Source organism: Xiphophorus couchianus, chromosome 18 (assembly GCF_001444195.1).
Source record: "Xiphophorus couchianus chromosome 18, X_couchianus-1.0, whole genome shotgun sequence".
Taxonomy (NCBI): Eukaryota; Metazoa; Chordata; class Actinopteri; order Cyprinodontiformes; family Poeciliidae; genus Xiphophorus; species Xiphophorus couchianus.
The window spans coordinates 10775547-10795000 of NC_040245.1; the positions used below are offsets into that span (position 1 = coordinate 10775547).

A 19454-nucleotide genomic window follows, 5' to 3' on the forward strand; every position below is an offset into this window, starting at 1 on the left:
TTTCCACTATCATTTTTAATCAACTGCATTCATAAGAAGAAAGTAGAATGACACACTTCTCCATTAACACGAAGTGAACTTGATTAGTTTAACAAAGGAAACATTTATTGCAGGAATTTGCACTGTTTGTTGGAATTAGTACATGTCAACATATTTAAGTCCAGGTGAGTATTTTTTTTTTTTTTTTAAACAATGCTTCATGCTCTCAGAGATCTTTCATTCAGCTTTTTTTCCGTACGAATCACGTCTGTTTTTTTCCTCTTTATGTTGCTTTGAATCTAAATTTATTGGCTATTAAAACTAAACTAGTAAAGAGCTCGACTGAAAAGTGACTGCTTCCAATTCTTTCTGCTGTTCCAAGATGAACATTACACAAAAATATTATTTGTCTCATAGTTTTGCTTAAATGACTAAACAATTAAAATAAAATGACTAAAAGTTGAACAAAAGTAAAAACCAGTGATGGTTCTAGTAAACTGTCTATCAAATGTATCAACATTTTTACCAACCAGGAAGTTAATTAGCTGACGGAAACATTGTGACAGCTTTATCAGATGAACTGCTTTTAGCTTGGGGGGAGGGAATGTTAGGCCACCTAACAGAACATCGTTATCTCAAATCCACATCCGGTTCTCATTAAAATGCAGCTCATCAGCACACATCAATCATTAAGAGTCGATTATGCTTAGAAGGAACGCATGGGGCTAAAATCTACATACAACGAAATTAAATCAATCAGAGGGAAAATGTTATCTTCAGCTGGGACAAATAGAAGCTTGTGGAAAATATAGAGAAGTTAGTAAAGTGCAAAATGACTGACATAAACAAAAGTATAATTATGTGAAAGAACCATCCTCAGATCTGAGAATATACAATCAGAGAAACCCAACAGAGCTGATGTTTCTGAACATCAAACCCTTAATTTCCAAAAATCAAACCCTCATATACAGTATTAACCTCTGGTAAAGCTATAAACTGTGTCATTGCTTTTGTTTTGTTAATTAAACACAGGTCACTCCTCTGCTTTGGATTTTGGTTCAGCTGAAGCCGGAGCTCCTTTGGCTGCAGCGCCTTTGGCTGCAGCTCCTTTGACTGCAGCTCCTTTGACTGCAGCTCCTTCGCTTCCTCCGGGATTTTCCTGCTTGTCCTCACTGTCGATCCTGGCATGCTCGTTCTTCACAAGCTCTTCCAGCTCCGCCTGGGCGAATGTGGAAAACAAAACAGGAATGAATACAGAATATAAACATAATAGAGGCCAAATGAGCACCAAAAAGTAAGAGATACAAGTTTTATGGTGTCAAATGAATAATGTGTTTCTATGTAGCATGTAGTTACGCAGCTTAAAGTTAACAGATCTCTAGTATTGTCTTTCATATTGTAGTCCAAGAGATGCTACCTCCAGCTAGCATGAGGTTTATAATTTAGATATACGATACATAATAGCTAGTGCTATAAAATCCCCATAAAACAGCCATCCACAAATACTTGAGACTTCGCTCTAAAAACAGTTATAACTGCTTATTTTAACAGTTCAAACACTAAATATACTTTAATATGCATTAACACACACACAGTGGTTTTAGCAATACAGCAGATGCTAACATCTATAGCCTTTCTTATTTAGGTGTAATTTCTTGCAATTCAGTCAATCAGCTCCAAGGGAAATGAATGGAACTGCTGTACTGACTGCTGTGGAAAGGACAACCAATATCATTTCATCAAAGAATTTCAGTTTCCAAAGCTGGATTTAGTTTTGAGTATTTTAGAAATGCTCTATGAAAAGATCTGCTAACAGGCAGGTTTTCCGCAGTAATTTAGATAATTTTGCTTTACTTGTAGATTTTGGCAAATCTACAAGTAATGAGAATATACAGAGTCCACTGTAATTGCAATGCAAATCTTACAGCAATGACTCAATATTTTATGTTACACTGCAGACACTCTGTCTGCACTGATGAAGATTTACTTCAACTCACCATGCTGAATATTTTACACCAATTGACAGCAGCCTGACCTACTGTGGCTTACTTTTATGACCAATTAGATGATTTTGTAGGCTGTATATAAAAACACCAAACTTTCAGACTAAGGTGGTCAATAATTATAACTTTGGAGGATGAGAGAATCACATCACACTGAAAATAGCATATTCTGTCATTATGCAGTAAACACTTTACAACGCTCTTCATAGTTAGACCCACATGAAATGCATTTTAGATAATCAGTGACACAGCAGCTTTATGATTATGTGTTCATTCTTTACTGATGGAGTTCAGCGGTAAATACTGCAAAGCTGCAGGCATACAAGATTTCAATGAGAAAACTGTGGGGCTCACCTTCCAACCCAGCAAGTCAGCGAGAGCTAAGCAGCCGTCATCACACGTACTGATCTGAGCTACGTCTCTGAAACCAGGAAAAAATACAACATGTTGGATGCGGAGATTATTTCAAGACAGGCTTTCATATCCCATCACAAAAAAACAAAAAATAAAATCTATGTCTTTAACTAATCCATCATTAAATTTAGATTTTTCTTGCACTTGTTTATCTCGGTGGATTTATTATTAAAGGCACAACAAACCGTTTCAGAAAACAAACTTTTTCACAAGTAGATCAGAGCATAAAAACAAACAAGAAAACCCAACTCAAATATACAATGAACAAATATTTAATTACGTCTATATATCAATAAGATCATATATATCAATGTTGATTCTTGATGTTATTTTCATTAATTACAAAGTGGTTAGCTTAAAATCTCTTGGTACAAAAACAAAACAATTCAAACCAGACAAACAGCTGTACACACACATCTGTCTTCCAGACTCTAAAATTAAAAATGAAAATTTTATTTATTTGTACTTGTTAATCTGTTGATAGGAGTATCTATGTAGAACTGACTTTCTGTACACACAACTGCAGTAAAGACTATACTTTCTAAGAAGACTAAGATTGCATATGGTTGGTAATTTCTTCTTACGGTACCACTCTGAAAAGCATTACACGGTACTGGATCACAGCCTCGTTTAGTAACTTAACTGTCCAATTTAGGGGCAGTTAAGTTTATATAGCATTTATATAGCCATCATAAAAATAATCATCCTGAAACACTTTGAACCAGACAGACCATAAATGAAAAAGCAGTGATGAGAATGTGACTTTGAACACCCACAGTTCACTGAATATGAAGGAGACTGAGGGTGCCACAGTGTGGGACCAACAAACAGAAACTGTCATTTGTTCCAGCCTCAGTCAGTCTGTTCCACGGCACATCAGCAACTCACCACGTTGCTTTTCACCACTAACACCTATACACACCACTTGTTGCACTGTTGATTTGAGTCTGTGTTTTAGTGTTTTTACTTGCAGCTGTGTAAAACTATGTTCAAGACAAATCTCTTTTTAGGGACAATAAGATATATACTTATATTCTATTCTCGGCTTCATGCGAACAGGAATAGAAAAAACACTGATGGCAATTCTTTCAGAATGCAAAGTGATCACTCTCAGGATGCTATTCTGATATTTATATTCAGTCATTTCTACCTAAATTATGCATGCTAGTTCCCTGCCCCCTGGTGGCTAAATAATACCCCTCATCCAGAAAACAAGACATAAATAATTAGGATAAGAAAAAGAAATGCACTGATCAGAATTGTAAGTCTTACTGTAATGCTTAATAAATACCATTTGTTTTTAAGAAATATAACTTAACTTATGACAGTAATCAAAATATTTCCTTCTAGCAATTACTTGGTGTCATTGTAAAAACAGCCACCGATTTGTGGATTTTCTGGAGAATGTAGATGAAGAGCTTTAAAACTTAAAAAATGCTGCCATTACTCTTAAGCGTAGCACATGACAAGAACACATGTTAAGAAACTCAAACTAATAAAATACAGTTCAGTGTTCCTGTTGAACGTCTCAATCTTTCTGCTGGCTTTATGGATAACAGACATGTCTTAATGTGTCGTTCAAAATACAATTTCCTTTAAAATAGTTTCTTACATCTCTGTATTTCTTTTACCATGAAAATAGATAACGTGTTGTCAGCAGAATCTGCACTGAACTTTCACACCTTTCATGTAAAATGTTTCCAACTGGCTGGTCAATCTTGAAATTGTCAGTTTTTCAGATCACCTCTAATAAAAATAAAAGTATCCTCAACAGATAGTGATCAACATCTCAGCCAGTTTATCAAATAATAAGACAGAATCTCAGCATTACCTGTACGCATTTTCTGAGTCAAAGTCCATCCCTCCTCCAAAGCCAAGCAACCCCAAAATAGGATCTGCCTGCAGACAGAAACAAATAAACCTTTCCAGCTGCAGTGGCTTAGACAAGGCAGTGTGAAGAAAGTAGGTATGTAAAGGTGATGGAGCAGTAAAGACTCGCCTGTCCTGTTTTCTCCATGTTAATGAGCAACCTGGGGCAACTTTTTGAAACCCTAAATCACAAAAATGGAAGATGAAAGAATCCAACAGGAAAGCCAAAGCAGGACAGTTTCAGAAATGACTAAGTTATGTTACACAATCAGATTAGAAATGCTACTGAGACTAGATGTGGAGTACCTGCCGATTAAACTTGCAAACGGTTGAACCTGCAGAGATGTGCCCATGACTATGAGGAGATCGCATAGAGGAAAATCCTGACAGGGAAGCAAAGGTGAGACATTAATTTGTTTATGTTTTTGCAGAGGTTAAATCATGAACAAATCACTGTTATGAGCTCACCATCTTCATGGTAGTGAAGAAACGGGTTGGCAGGCTCTCTCCAAAAAATACTATATCTGAGGAAAGCGAGATAAGGACAAACGGTGAGAAAAGATCTGGGATCTTTCTGGAAGTAGAAATAAAATCAATGATTCAGCAACAAAATTTGCAGAACTAAGACGAATAGTGCTAAATTTTAAATGAACAAAAATGATGATCGACTCACCTGGTTTGACCAAACTGCTGCATTTTTCACACTTTGGAATCTCGTCAGAGAAGATTTTTTCTAAAACACAGACAAAATTAGAATCTCAAATCTCAGGAGATCACAGGAGCTTAAAAATGTCGCAGCACCTTTCATCCAGTCCAGGTCGTACTCCTTTTTGCAGAGCAATTTGACACAGTGAGAGGTGTAGAATGTTCCATGTGCTTCGATCAGATCGTCTCCTTTTATCCCTGCGACTCGCTCCAGGGTGTCGATGTTCTGAACAGACATGCACACCAACATGGATACAGGAACTTAAAGTAATTTGAATTATTCTGTGTGTAGCGACATGTTCTTTCTCTCCCCCACCTGCGTGTAGCATCGTCTCAGAACCCCCTTGTCCTTCAGCATCTTTATGAAGTAGTGGCAGATTGTGGGCTAAAACCAAGCATAAGGGTAAAAAACAACTCTGAGTATTTGGTAAGGACCGGCTTTTCCCAATCTGCAGCCTGCTTGTCGTACCTTAAACTGTCCTGGGTACAGCTCCCTGGCCAAAGCAAAGAATGGTTCTGGATGATTCTGAAGTAATGAAATTATGGACAATTCTTCAATTTTCACATGTCACTGTTTTGAGAGATGCGATTCGATCTTGAACAGACCTTAAAGTAATCGATCTGGAAGATGGCCTCCGGGTAAGGCAGGTTGTACTTTTGCAGGTTTGCATAGAGACCGGTTTCTGGAGAGCGAAAATCCGGGATCCCAGCAGCTGTGCAGGAAGAAATCATGAGAAATTACTCAAACAGCACAAAAACTGTTTAATAATAATCAATAAATGCTTAATTCTCTCAAAATGAATGGGATATACTTACATGTTGATATTCCTGCTCCAACCATGCAAATTATGTTTTTACCTATGGCAAAGACAGGTAAAAACATTGATGATAAATGGATTCATGATTCAGTCATGAATCCATTAATGAATAATTTAGCACTCTCTAAATCTTATTTTCTTTTTCTGGATGAATGTACTCAGATTAAATATATATTTATTATTATTATTATCAGTGATTTTGTAACCCTGCAAATACCCAGAAATAAAGTAAAACATAATAAGACAAAACTCACATTTGCCGCTGTTTATGTAGCGCGCCACGCTCTCCAGAGACAACTCATCCAGAACTTTCTCTGAAGAGCCCAACCCCAGCACATTGGAGAAGAGGCCGCGCAAGACGTCCACTGGAAAGGACAGGAGAGAAAAGGAAAAACAAGATCAGTTTATTCACGTTTTCACATTTCGTATCTGTACTTTCTACGCCACTACATTTCTATATGTTGTGTTACACATTAATTTTTTGTTGTTGTTATTTATAAGTTTGAAAGTAATCAAAAACTTATTCAAGTTGGCCTGAAACGATTCCTCGAGTGATTTGAGTACCTCGATTATTAAAACTGGTCGAGGAAAATTTATATGCATCAAAGTTAATTTATGTTGCACGGTGCTCTCACTTCTGCCTGAGTTGTTGATGAAAGCTAAGTGATGGCAGCATTTTTAAGTTTGCTCTGGGAGGATTTTATTGATTCATGATAATGTCCGGGCTTTTATTATTTTTCGGGGGACCAATAAGTCTCCTTAAAATAACTGGCGCGATGCCTGCAGTACGGCAGCTTTTCTCCTCCCGGAGCTGCTGCCTGGTGGCGGTTCAGAGCGAACGAGGGACGAGCGGATAGACTGAACACACGAACCTGAAGTTGGTTTCCGATTCGGGAAAAGACTGAAGGGCAATTCCACCTAATTTTTCACTACCTTTTGCATCTTTAATCGACTATAGTTTATAAACTACAGCACCTAGACTCTTCAAACCTGGACTGGTTTATTCTGCTCTAATAGCAAAATATTTACAACCATGTTTGTGATTTGTTAAACTTTTATCTGATTTGTGAAACTTCAATAAAGGTTGATTTTACCACTTTTTTGCATCTGGATCATACTAGAACTGCTCTAATTCCAAAACTGCAATACCTAGATACTTAAAACCTGGACTGGACTATTCTCAACTAATAGAAGAATATTTAGAACCATGTTTGGAATTTGTGAAACCTTTTTCTGATTTGTGAAACTGCAATAAAGGGCAATTTTTTTTCGGTCTTGGTCGCATGAGATCTGCTCCAATTCCAAAACTACAACACCTAGACACTTCAAACCTGGATTGGATTATTTTCAACTAACAGCAACATATTTAGAACCATGTTTGTGAAACCTTTTTCTGATTTGTGAAACTTCAATAAAATGCTACTGAGCACGGCGGGCGGCTGTTGTGTAGTTGCTGCTTATAGTGCAACTATAGCTTAACGGACGAACCGGAAAATTAATTTCATGTCATCCCGGTCTCAACAAACGTGTGGCGGAACGCATCGTGGTGGTACATATCTGGTAGATGAGTTTCTGTGACAAACTAAGGAGCCAAATGACGTCGCTAAAATGAACAGAAAAGCTATAAATGTTTGGGCAAAATGAGAGTTCATCTATTAAATTGACTGGAGATGAATACATAAACAAAAAGCTGGAGTATACACTTTTTTTTCAAATATAAGTGTATTTGTGAGCATTAATCTTTATAATTAAATTGAATATAATTTCAGAATTTTGTGTAACTTTTCTTCAGCTTAACTTAAAAAGTGAGCTATTATTGTTACAGGTTAATTTCTTAAACTACAGAAAAGTTATTGTTAGGGAAGTTCAAATATGAACAAATGGACTGATGTTGGTATTTGATAGTAACACTGCTGTTATGTTAGATTTACCAGTATTTTAATAATTTGTTTAATCCGATTACTCGATTAATCATAAGAATAATCGCTAGATCACTAAAATATTTGTTTACAACAGCCCTATATTCAAGTTTACCTGTTCAAAAATGACTCTAATGCCCCTTTTTTCAGGCAGACAACATTTACTTGAATGTATTTATTGCTGTTAAAATCACACAATGGTTTTGATTTCGGTTAACTTTCAATACTTTAACTATTTTTAAAAGCAAACACTTACTTTTACTCAAGTGATAATGTTAATGTACCTTTACTACAGTACTTAAGTACAACGTTTGAGTATTTTCTCCACCGCTGTATGTGAGTGTATGCGGTATTTTTAAACGTACTCTCTGCTTCTCCTGCAGCTTCGTCTTCACTGCTGGTGTCTGATTGATCCTGCAGAAAAAACAATGTGTGACTGGTAGAAACAGTTCACTGATTGGTGACTGCTATTAGCAGCTCTTTGTTATGATGCTAACCATCGTCTGGGTCTCACTACATCTGACAGCAACTAAAAATCAACTCAAGCCCGACAGAAAACAGTGACTCCCACCTCGGGTTCAGCGGTGGCCTCCTCCCCTTGTTCTTCTTTTTTGGGGAACTCTGGAAATGAAACCAACATGACGTAAAACTCGACATTCTTGTTTTAAAGGGACAAAGATGCAACTGCGTCTCCTTTCTGGACCAGACAGTCGTCCTACCTGATGGTTCAGACATTTATCCGCCTGCTAGGACTCCAACACGACACTGTTTTGGTTTAAATCCAATAAAAATCGCTAAAATCGGAGAAAATATACAGGAACCCGACGCTTTAAATGTACCCAGCTGTTCCCATTTCTTATTGTCCGTCGGAAAATTACGTCGGCGTGAACCGCTACCGCGTTCAAAGGAAACATTAGTTCCCGTTGATGTTCACTTTTCTTATTACAAAAAAATAATAAAAAATACTCTAAAACTCTTAATATCAACTAACCCAATAATAAGCAAAAGTTGCAATTAAACGTATCGCCAATTTATTTGGTTGTAGAACATCAGGTGAGTCAAACATAGAAGTATTTTAACAATGTTTAATTTTCACATTTGCCAACTAAGATATTGCAGAAACGACTATCACTGTTTATTTTATTTCTTGGTGTCTTCATTAGTTCGTTGTGCTTCTGCTGCAGAACAGGCTCACACTGGATTATGGGCTTTATTATTCACATAAGCTTCCACGGTGCAGATTACAAATACATACACTTACACACACGGACACTGTATTGGCAATTAACTACATAGCATAATGTTTAAAATATATTAAAAATTAATGAAAGAATGAATTAATATATTACTTGCATCATGCCCTCCCCGCACCCACGTGAAGGATGAGACTTTATTGATAAGCACTAACCCCTGGTTTCACCGTAAGGGACGTGCACTGAAAAACACAGTGCAAGCCAAAATGCAACAAAAATACATACGTTTACAACCGTTTATGTTTGCAACTTAACGTTCATAACTTAAAATAATGCTACAACCAAAAATAACTTTAGTTTTAGCATATAAGCAAATGCACAGTTTTATTAACACAATATCTAAGACATCTACTCACTTACTACACACATACCTTGCGCCTCAAACAAGGGGCCCGCTTCTAACAAGATACATTTTATGGTCTACGTTATAGCATGTGGTCAGTCCAGTTAGACCGGACGTCATCCCTTCAAAATAAAAGTATTGAATATTAAAATTAATCATAGCTAAAACCAAAAAAAGGCAATAAACACCAAAAAGGGAATATAAGCAAATAAAGAAATTAATTTAAGGTTATTTATTTTACTGCAAAATCACATGTGGCATAGTTGTTGGTACCACTATCAAATAAAAGTATAATTATCATAAGTGATAGAAGTAAGTTTATTTCAGCTATTGACCACTAGAGGTTGAGGACCCTTATTTATCTCACCACCATGGATAGAGTGAACAGCATGGTAAAGAAAGTAAAAAATCTCCAAAGCTCAGTTTTAGACAACTGCAAAAAACTGAGCTGCATTTTGAGTTTCAAATAGATTTGTCAAGACACGTACCTTTACTACAGTACTTAAGTACAACGTTTGAGTATTTTCTCCACCGCTATTATATAATTTTTTTTTAAATATTATATATATTATATATAATATCAGATATTATATATATATTTTTTTTTCACCGCTTTTGTATAAAAAGTTTTTATTTTTGCAAGTCAAATATAAGAGAATATACACAATGAGGTTTACAATAATCCTTACTTTGAAGAATAAAATCTTTATTATGTACACCCATTTTTACATTCAGTGACAAAGTCCCAGCAAATTGAAGTTGGACATGAACAGAGATTTTCTAAATATGAACATTTACAGGATCAATGTGCAGCCTTACTCACAAACTGAGATATACACAGGGCATCCAGACATATATTTCAACTTGTGTGTGACATGTTTCTTCGCCCACATCTGTTGTATGTTTCTGCTTTTCTTATTTGTCCTGCATTTATTGTGCCTTATGTCATGATTCTTCAATCATATAAGCTTATGATGAGCACTTTGAAAAAAAAAGAGAACACCAAAAGCCTCCAAGTCTTTCTGCAGTGATTCTAGTTGTAATCGACCCACTACCTCTCTGCTTCCAGGCGCTCCTCTGACTTCTCCCTTCCAGCCTGAGGCAGACTGAGGTCGTAGCCATCTGCTGTGATCTGGCATTGAGGTAGCATCTCCTCCAGCAGGATGATCACCAACCCTGGATTTGAAATCCTCGGGAGGGAGGACACATTCAGGTGCTTTAGGTGGCTACAGTAAATAGACACAGAAAAAGGAGAGTATCATTACACAACTGGTTATTTTGCTTTAGAATAATGGTGTTGAAAGTGTGGCATAAAGGCCACTTGTGCATCCTGGACTGATTTTGTTTGGCTTGCAACTCTTTAGTGAGAATAATTTGAATTTGACTTGTTACCACAGGCTGATAAAGATGGAGAGTTTTTTTTTAATTGAGGCGACATTTTAATTTAAGGTTAAATTGTTATGATGGAAACAATGGAAACTGTTAGGTACAACACACATTTAAATATTACACTTTTTCTATTTCCTTAATTTCATAGTGAACAAGACTGCTAGGGCTCTGCATTTATTATATTGTTAATAATTATCTTGATAAATTTCTTATGACAAGAAGTTTGATTAATCATTGTTGAGAAAAATTCAAATTAATGATGTTTATAAAAACAAAACCAACCATATTGTTGGGGTTTTCATTTTTACTATTTTTTCTACTGTTTATTCAAGGGGAGTATAATATTTACGATACTTTTATTTTCATATTTCAAAAGAAATACCAGTCAATTTGAAAACATGATTAAATTAAATTACTGTGTAGTTTAGTGATACACTTCTGTATATTACTGGCGTCCTAAAGAAGTGAATTACAAATGGGTATGTTTTTCAAGAGCTGTATTTACATTTGCAGAGCTACAACTGCTGTGTCATGTCAGAGAAAGAGGTTCCCAAATCGTGTTGTTAGTGCTGAGAATAAGCAACTTTAAAATATTTTCTCCAATTGAGCCCAAAAGAAATTCCAAACCAGATGCCTTTCTTTAATAAGGAAATTATGCAAAACTGTGGATTTACAATGATTGAAATATTCTTTTCCTACAAGAAATTTTTAAGCTTAGTTTACTGTTGAGCAGATTAAAAAGATTATTTTAGTTAAAGAAAAGAAGTACATTTGCAGCCTTAGGTAATTTTGGAATATATATATAAAAAAAGGTTTGGACTACCGCGCTGCAGACTGTGGGCTACACTGAGTATAAAGCTCACCTGAGATTCCTGAGAGCAGCCAGGCCGCCCACGGTAATCTTTGGACAGTGAGAAATGTCCAGCTCCTCCAAAGAGTCCTGGAACTTGTGGAGCCCTGCCAGGAACCAGTCATCCACCTCAGGGCAGCCTTGGAGCTTTAGAGTTCGCAGATGTTGCCTCTCTGCAGGTGTTGATAAATCAGATCAAAAACAGGACCAATATATTCAGTGACTCTCAAAAACTAAAGAGCAGAGAGGAATCATCTGCATCACAGCATATTACCCAGGTTAGACAGTCCTACGTAGTTGATGATGGTGTGACTCATGTCTACTTCTTCCACAGGTGTGTCCTTGTAGTTCAGGAAATCCCAGTTGAATTTGCCCCTTGAGTCGGCGCGGAACCACTCAGACTGGCCCACAAACCTGCAGAAGCAACAGAAGCTATGATGAAGGGAGAGAGAAGGCTGATGATTTGAAAAGCAGTTCATATGTGAGGTGTCCATATGAGCTTTTTTGAGAGAGCAGTGGGTTGTTGCAGAAGTTACAGTTCTTGATAGCTTTAAAGAATAATTCCAAAGGAACTCATTTCTCAAATAATTTGAATTTTTCTTCTACAAAAATGTCTTCAATTTTCAGAGTAAAAAACCTGAATTTTCAACAAAAATGTCTTTGGATTTTATCACTTAAGGCAAGTATTAAAAGAATTTGGTAAACGTAGTCTCAAATTTCAAAAATGTCCTCTGGTCCTGGGCCCTGCAATGGGTCCTTTTCACACCATATGTGTTGACAAGTTCATAATAAACATTTAATCAGAAGGAGCATGACCTTGTTAGACTGAATCTGTCATAATAAATGTGGAAAACATCCAGTTACCTGACGAAGCATTTACAGAACAACTAAAAATAATGCAAAGGGATGTGAGGAGGAGCCACTCACCTAAATCCTCCTCCTAGATTTAGAATATAATAGGCAGATGCTATGTCTGGGCCATACTGCTTGTGGGTGTAACCATAGTAACTGTAAAAGACAGAAGAAAAAATTGGGATTAGGCATGACTTGGTTACCAAAGTCCAGGTTTGGTAAGGTCAAATCATAAAAACTCCTATAGTATTTGCTGTTCAGGAGATGCTGGAGAAAGTGTTAGAGTTGGCTTTAGCTGTCTTAATGAAGACTCCTATACTCCCAACAGATTTGGCTATAAGGGAATATGTTCAGATGTGAAAAAACAGCTCAGTAATGGTGTGCAAACTAAAGGTGCAAAGCCCATCACAATTACTGTTTAAAAGTGCAGTTGGTAACTTAGGAGCAACAGGTCTGTTAAGAACCCAACTTTTCAGCAAGATATAGGAGCTTGTTTTAAGTCAATAATTCCTTAATGAACGATGAAAAAGTACTAATTCAAATGCCAGATTTTCACTTACAAAAAATACATTTTCCAACATTACAAGTGAAATAATCTGCCAGAGGAATCAGTACATTTCCATCACTAATAATTAAACTAACTGACTTATACTATATCTTCCTGAAAAGTTACTTGTAAGTTACTTGTCTTATTTCAAGCAAATTAGAAATTAGACCAAAAATACTTGGTAAGATTTTGTGTTTTTTGCAGTGTGATTGCAAGGTGTCCAGTTCCTGTGGCTGCTAAACAAGCCCAAATTATCATAACCCCAAATTAAGGGCACTGTCTCCAAATTTGGTGCTGTGCATTTTGAGCAAACATATCTACTTTTGACTCATATGATTGTATTTTTAATATTGACAAATGCTACAAACAATGCTTAATATTTGAAAAACAAAAACAATGACAATGTCAATGCTGTGCATAGTGGTTTCTATCCTGAGTTACCCTGGGACCCCTACGCCTTGCAAGACTTTAGAGGCTAAAATATAAATACAAAACTTGGAAAAAATAAGTACAAATTTGGACAAACATTACTAATTTGCGAATAAAGTCACAAAAATGTGAAAAGACTACAGTAATGATGGAATAATGATTTTTCTGGTCTATGCTGATGAAAAGGATTCATGAAAAAAATAATTTACACACATGCTCTAATATGTAGGCCAATAGAAATAATGGTACCAAGCTGATTTCTCACATTTGTCTTGAAAATTGAACTCAGGGTCATATAAAAACTGTAACTGTTCCACTGTTATGTTGCTCAAAATGTACCAAATGTGTTTTCGACACATAAAACTTTGTTTGTCTTACAGATTCTTCTTTCGGAGCTGGTCCTTCCCAATCCGGGACTTCCAGTTTAGGAGCGCCTCTACATCATAGAAACGCTGGGCGAGGAAGTCAAGAGACCTGGACACGAGAGAAGGAGGAGATGCTGAGCTGGAGCTCCAATGTCGCCTAGCAACGAGGAGGACAGCAGCCCGCTGACAGCACCTGCGTAAAGACTGAAAAGATACAGACGACCTGATGAAAAGGGGGCATGAACAAAGACGGTGCAGGTAAAAATGGAAACATAAAGAAATAAAGGAGAAAATATATTAATGTAATAATAATAAAGGCAACAACGCTGTACTCTGTTCAGCAATATAAAAGAATTAAGGATCCTTCAGTCCTGTTGTCTGAGATCATATTACCACATTAGCTAACCCATTACCTAATCCTAATTTAACGCAGTTTATAACGAAACAATTGCCTCAGAGTAAATACGGCCGATCTACAAAACACACACTCCAAGAGTGAAACTGACTTTTTTTCTTTATATATCATATTTCTCGCTGGGTTTAGCAGAAATTTGAAGGATAACTCACTATCCAGGGTGCCGACATGACAGCAACTTCCAACAGTAAGCCGTGTAGGACAAACCTTCCGCTTCCGCCTCTGGGATTTTTTCAGAGCCGTTTTTCTTCTTGTCACCACTAGGTGTCGCAAAGTGAATGCCTCTGACAGGTGAACTGTCCTATTTTACGGAATTATTTGAAAGTTACTAAAAGTTCATAAAACAACCTTTTTAGTTCAGTGCTAAGGTTAACATATTTCATGTTTAAACAATGTCACAGAAAAGGAATTTAATAGACTTTCTGATAGCCTCTGTGTCTCAAAATGTGATCATTTAAAATTTTTTGTAGCTGTTTCAAAGTTACATAAAACCAGAAAGAAAGAGCTTGTTGAACCTGCAGATTTATCACATTGCAGACAGGCAAACTGTGAATATTTACCACAAACAAATTAAAATAAGAAAAAACAATCTTTCACATATTGTTTGCCTTCCAACATGCTGCCAGTTTTAAAATGTGAATAGCTTAAATGAACTTGATGTATGACAATCTTTGATTTAATGTAAAATTTGGGCGAAATAGCAATAATAAAAAAACAAAGACAGTTCTATGTAACTCCAAAAATAAAAATTCTCCAACTTTTGTACAATTTCTGTTGATTTTTAAAAAAATATTTAAAGTATTTTAGTTCTAAATACAAGTTGTATATTTTTGAAATGTGCTTGTTGTTACGTCCGCTGATGTCAACAGTTACTTTCTAGAATTGTTCTTTCGGCTACAAGGTGATTTAGAATATTCTCTGAAGTCTCCCCACTCAAACACAACACTTTCTAAAATGCACTAAGATGCATTTTACAAACCGAGAGGGACCCAGAGATGTTTCATCATCGAAATAAGGTTTGTGTTGCTGACCATGTAACTTTCTCTCCTAGATTTTTGATATTGTTCACAGATTAGATTCACTCTACTCCAGATTTCTCTGTTTGGATGTACGGTAGTCATTAAAGACAGTTTTTATCAGTTTGCATATTGTATTTTTCCTTTTCATTGTCTTTCACAGAAAAAGCATATAATTTGTGAAAAAGTTGAAGGAGATCAGGGCTCACACAACAACAACAATAACAACAACAACTGGATAAATTATTGGCTGCAGCGCTTGTACAATGTGGTAAGTCTGTTTTTATTCATATAACTAATGTAGAAGTTTGGAAAAATCTGGACTGTCTGGAATTTATTCTGGTGATTCATTTTAGTTATTTGTTTTTTTGTATTTATTTATTTATTTTACATCAAAGTTTAAAGATATTGGATTTCCAACAAGTAGAAGCACTCAAACAAGATATTCGCCTCAGGAGAAAAAACAACAGAAGAAGACAAGGAAAAAGAAGATTTTCTGGGGACTATTTGATTGCTTCTTGGTAAATCTAGCACTTTATATGCTTGATATTGGACTTGATTCTACTGAAGCTCTGCAGGTTCATCTTTTTTATTCTAATGAGCTTGTTGTGTGTCTGACAGAGAATTATACAAGAGTGTCTTGATTCTGATGATGATTCTCAGGATCAAAAGAGAAGGTAACCAACTTGTTTGTAAGATGTCCAACATGTTGACACATGACAACCACTAATCTTGGTGTAATTCTTCAGGATTCTAGTTACTTGATAAAGCTTCACAAATAAGAACAAGAAAAAAAGTGCTGTGCATTCAATCTTAAATTAAATACAGTGGAGCCCACCGGCTTCAGTTGTCACCTAATTAGTACATAGATCCCTCACAGGATTAACACGGAGGTGTATGCAGTGCAGTTGCTTCGCCCGTAACGCAAGTGTGTAGGGAACCAAGTCATTAAAATCAATCATAGTTACAATATATGTAAATGAAAAGGTGTGAAGCATACCAATAGATACTAGTAATTCAAACGTGACGAACTTGCTCCGGAGAAACACGACTTCCCTCCATTCTCCCCCAGTTGTCCATTCCATTGTGCTTCAGTCTCAAATTTGTCTCCTGTGCAGTGGGAGGCACCACTGTAAAGGTATGCACTCACCTTAAAGCACTAATCATAAACATTAATCCCACTAAAGCATTACACCAACATGGTATTTAGAAACAGGTATTGCTAAAGCACCAAAGTCAACCATGTCAAGTATAATACTGCCCTCAAAGCCTGATAAAGCAAATTTGTTATTGCACACAAATAAAAAATTTGACCTTTGACCTTTCAATTAAGTTGTTCACATTTAACATCTGGCAACATGTTATCCACAGGATAGCAAACAATGTGTGAAAGAGTCTTTTTCGTTATTTTAATTTGTTAGTGGTTACAAAAATTCACAGTTTGCCTGTCTGCGTTGTGATGAAGTTGAGATTTTTTTTCATCTTCTGGTTTTAGCTTGATTTTCCATCCCTCTTCAAGCTTTTTGCAAAGAATGAGAAAATGTTTCAGCCGCTTGAAGTGGAAGTGAAAAACTTCCAAAAACATACCCCAAAAGATTTGCAGCTGAAATTACAGAAAAATATGTTTCTATGAAGTATTGAGATTAATCAAAACACATAGGAATTACTAATGAAGTGACTTCTGAAGGTAATTGGTCATGCTTTAATTTAAATTGTTTAGGTAAGTTTTTCTGTTATTTAAGAGGTTTTCTAAGTGATTTCTTTCCACTTTGCAGCCCACTTCAAATGGAAACTAAGACACAGCAGTATAAGAGCTTTAAAGAAGAGAACACTTCCTCGAAGCACAACCAGAACGTTCCCACAAAGTACCTCCAGCACAACACATTAAGTATGAACAGATTAATTGTTATAATCATACTGAACAACTTTGTCTGTTTGTGTTTGTGCAGAGTCACTACAATCCAGGTCCAGTCCACTTGTAAGAAACATCAGAATGCAATATTACTTGGGTAAAAAACGTCTGCAACCTGTAATTACGCAGATAACCACCAGGAACAATGAAACTGAAAATGATCTGTCATTAAACACCATGATGCTAATATGACTGTGCATTTTTGCATCAGATTCCCAAACGTCAATATGATCTGCTACATGAACGCCAGCCTGCAGACTTTGCTTACGCTCAAGGAGTTCGTGGAGGACATCAAATCCCAGGAGGACGTGTTGGCACTGTGTCCTGAGGCTCAGCTCATGAGGTACAGCAAGAACATATGCACAAACACACACAGAGAAATCTGTGAGTTGAAGACAAAATCAAACATCAGCCTTTATTTTCCAGATGCATCCTAGACATTGTGAAATGTCACTGCTCACCTGATTCCAGGTTGAAACTGGAGGTGGTTATAAGGTTTAAGAAGGTCCTCTCTTTCCAGGCCCCAGAGTTTGGATATGAAGGCATGAAAGTTAGTCAGCTGCTTTGCGTGGATCTATGTTTTACCTGACTGCAGTGTTTGACATTAATTTAACTCTGCGTGTTCTTGTGCGTTTAGGACGCCCATGAGTTCCTGACGGCTGTGTTGAATCAGATGAAGAACCTGCAGCCCCTTCTGACAAAGACTGCGGCCACTATAGGGAAAAGATACAGGTGCCCAGTTCAGACACATCTACAGTTCAAAATGCGGAACACAAGGATGTGCAAATGGTAAAAGCACTCTTCTACCCAGAACTAAACATGCATTTCTTCCTGCTTGTCCTGAGCAATGTTCATTATTCCAATAAAATATTTCAATATAATATTTTCTGATTCTTATCTGCAGTTGTGGTATTAAGTCTATAAGAGAGGAGGATTTCATCATGCTCTCTCTGGACCTAATTGCTGGAGGGTCAGTGCAGAACATGCTCAACATGCACGAGAAGGTATAAGAAACTCATCTATTTAATCCACCCATCACTCAGACAATATTTTTATGACACTTAGTGCTTTTTGTGCTGTAAATAACTCACAGTTTGTTTTATCCACAGGAAAGACAGCTAGAGTTTAAGTGTGAGTGTGGAGGAAACACATCAGGTCTGCAGTCTAGATTTCTGACCCTTCCCAAGTGAGTGGCAACACCATTTTCCAAATGTCTTCTGCAAAATGTGAAGTTATTATAATAATATAGATATGTTTATGTAAAATAAAGTCTAAAGCATCAGTTTCTCATCTACAGATATTTGATTTTGCAACTAAAGAGGTTCACTTTCACAGAGAACCTGGTGATGGTCAAACTGGAGGACCCCATCGTTTTGTGCAGGGAAATGACAGTAGCTGGCCACCAGGTACACAGATTTGTACAACTCAAAACCAAAAATTGAAAGGTACTGTGTGGACAATGTGGGATTGTGACATGACAGCTGTGTGTGATGCTCACAGTTTTTGCCTCTGAATCTTTACAGTACAGCCTGGTCAGCGTCATCAGCCACGTAGGTTCTTCGGCAAAGACAGGTCAGATAACATCTTACAAGACCTCTGTCTAATTTTGTTTAAATCTGACTAGAGCTTAAATTTAACCTTCAAATTTTAAGCTTAAAAAAAGCCTAGACACTTGGCTATTCTTTAAATTCCAACGTTCTCACCTACTCTTTTTCTTTTAGGACATTACGTGAGCGATGGGCTATACCCGGACCAGTCCAGGGAGGACGGGAACGATCGATGGCTCCACTTTAATGACATTTATGTGATGGAGACAAATGGAACAGTCATTTCTGAGATGTGTACAGGGGAGTCTTATATCCTTGTCTACCGGAGGGGGGTAAGACAATTCACACCATGGAACTGGTTAGTTTATTTCACCTCACCACATGTCAATATTTTTTTTGTCTGTTTTTAGGTGTAGCCCTCTCTGGTATGAGGACGCAGCCCTCAGGAGGAGGGGCACACCCCAGAGAGCCTGGTTCCTCCCAAGGTTTCTTCCTAAAGGGGAGTTCTTCCTTGCCTCTGCTTGCCAAGTCACAAATGTACTTTGTTACCAGATTGGACTCCAAGTGACAAAACACAATCTAAGTGGCTTGCTCTCTGGGAGTTATAACATTAAAAACTGTACAAACCCAGTTCAATAGAAGGAAGAATGATTTTTCTTTCTCTGGATGTAATTTGGTCCACAAGCAAATCAGAGATGGATTTGTAGATTAAATAAATTGAAAAGAACTGCCACATCTAGAACAAGAACAAGAGAGCAGGACTACTGGTCTCACATGTAGTGTGACTGAGTCAGTCAAAAATACAGTGAAGGTCACCAGATATAGAGTT

The 19454-nt window shown here is 36.8% G+C and overlaps 3 protein-coding genes across 11 annotated transcripts; 1 reads left to right on the forward strand and 2 right to left on the reverse strand.

Annotated features, from left to right (window-relative positions):
* Positions 1 to 83: 83 nt before the first annotated feature.
* On the reverse strand, positions 84 to 9465 carry sirt2 (sirtuin 2 (silent mating type information regulation 2, homolog) 2 (S. cerevisiae)). 2 transcript variants are annotated; one of them, XM_028044987.1, is made up of 16 exons: positions 9332 to 9465; positions 8279 to 8328; positions 8073 to 8121; positions 6043 to 6153; positions 5787 to 5828; positions 5577 to 5683; positions 5440 to 5496; positions 5287 to 5355; positions 5067 to 5196; positions 4939 to 4998; positions 4734 to 4789; positions 4572 to 4648; positions 4396 to 4447; positions 4228 to 4295; positions 2337 to 2403; positions 84 to 1198 (listed from the first exon to the last, which is right to left on the reverse strand). In XM_028044987.1, coding segments are annotated over exons 3-16 (1083 nt in total). In that variant the 5' UTR covers positions 8074 to 8121; positions 8279 to 8328; positions 9332 to 9465; the 3' UTR covers positions 84 to 1012. The 2 variants fall into 2 exon arrangements, with proteins under 2 accessions (XP_027900788.1, XP_027900787.1); XM_028044986.1 differs by lacking the exon at positions 9332 to 9465 and adding an exon at positions 8427 to 8592.
* Positions 9466 to 9975: 510 nt separating this feature from the next.
* dmac2 (distal membrane arm assembly component 2) lies at positions 9976 to 14445 on the reverse strand. Of its 2 annotated transcripts, none has more exons than XM_028044989.1 (6): positions 14303 to 14445; positions 13749 to 13939; positions 12470 to 12550; positions 11817 to 11956; positions 11556 to 11715; positions 9976 to 10529 (listed from the first exon to the last, which is right to left on the reverse strand). In XM_028044989.1, the coding sequence occupies exons 1-6, from the start codon at positions 14318 to 14320 to the stop codon at positions 10355 to 10357; spliced, it is 765 nt and encodes a 254-aa protein (XP_027900790.1). In that variant the 5' UTR covers positions 14321 to 14445; the 3' UTR covers positions 9976 to 10354. The 2 variants fall into 2 exon arrangements, with proteins under 2 accessions (XP_027900790.1, XP_027900789.1); XM_028044988.1 differs by lacking the exon at positions 14303 to 14445 and adding an exon at positions 14238 to 14276.
* A 599-nt stretch (positions 14446 to 15044) lies between these two features.
* Positions 15045 to 19261, forward strand: LOC114133267 (ubiquitin carboxyl-terminal hydrolase 29-like). Of its 7 annotated transcripts, none has more exons than XR_003593135.1 (15): positions 15045 to 15166; positions 15330 to 15437; positions 15565 to 15687; positions 15788 to 15843; positions 16942 to 17031; positions 17116 to 17175; positions 17290 to 17421; positions 17505 to 17628; positions 17716 to 17867; positions 17983 to 18082; positions 18188 to 18264; positions 18414 to 18523; positions 18602 to 18650; positions 18800 to 18957; positions 19036 to 19261. XR_003593135.1 is itself a non-coding variant. In XM_027999023.1 (15 exons), exons 1-15 carry the CDS (start codon positions 15146 to 15148, stop codon positions 19039 to 19041), a joined length of 1365 nt encoding a protein of 454 aa, XP_027854824.1. In that variant the 5' UTR covers positions 15045 to 15145; the 3' UTR covers positions 19042 to 19261. The 7 variants fall into 7 exon arrangements, 4 of the variants coding, with proteins under 4 accessions (XP_027854824.1, XP_027854826.1, XP_027854825.1 ...); XR_003593136.1 differs by having other exon boundaries at positions 18414 to 18484; XM_027999023.1 differs by having other exon boundaries at positions 18376 to 18484.
* The last annotated feature ends 193 nt before the right edge of the window (positions 19262 to 19454 follow it).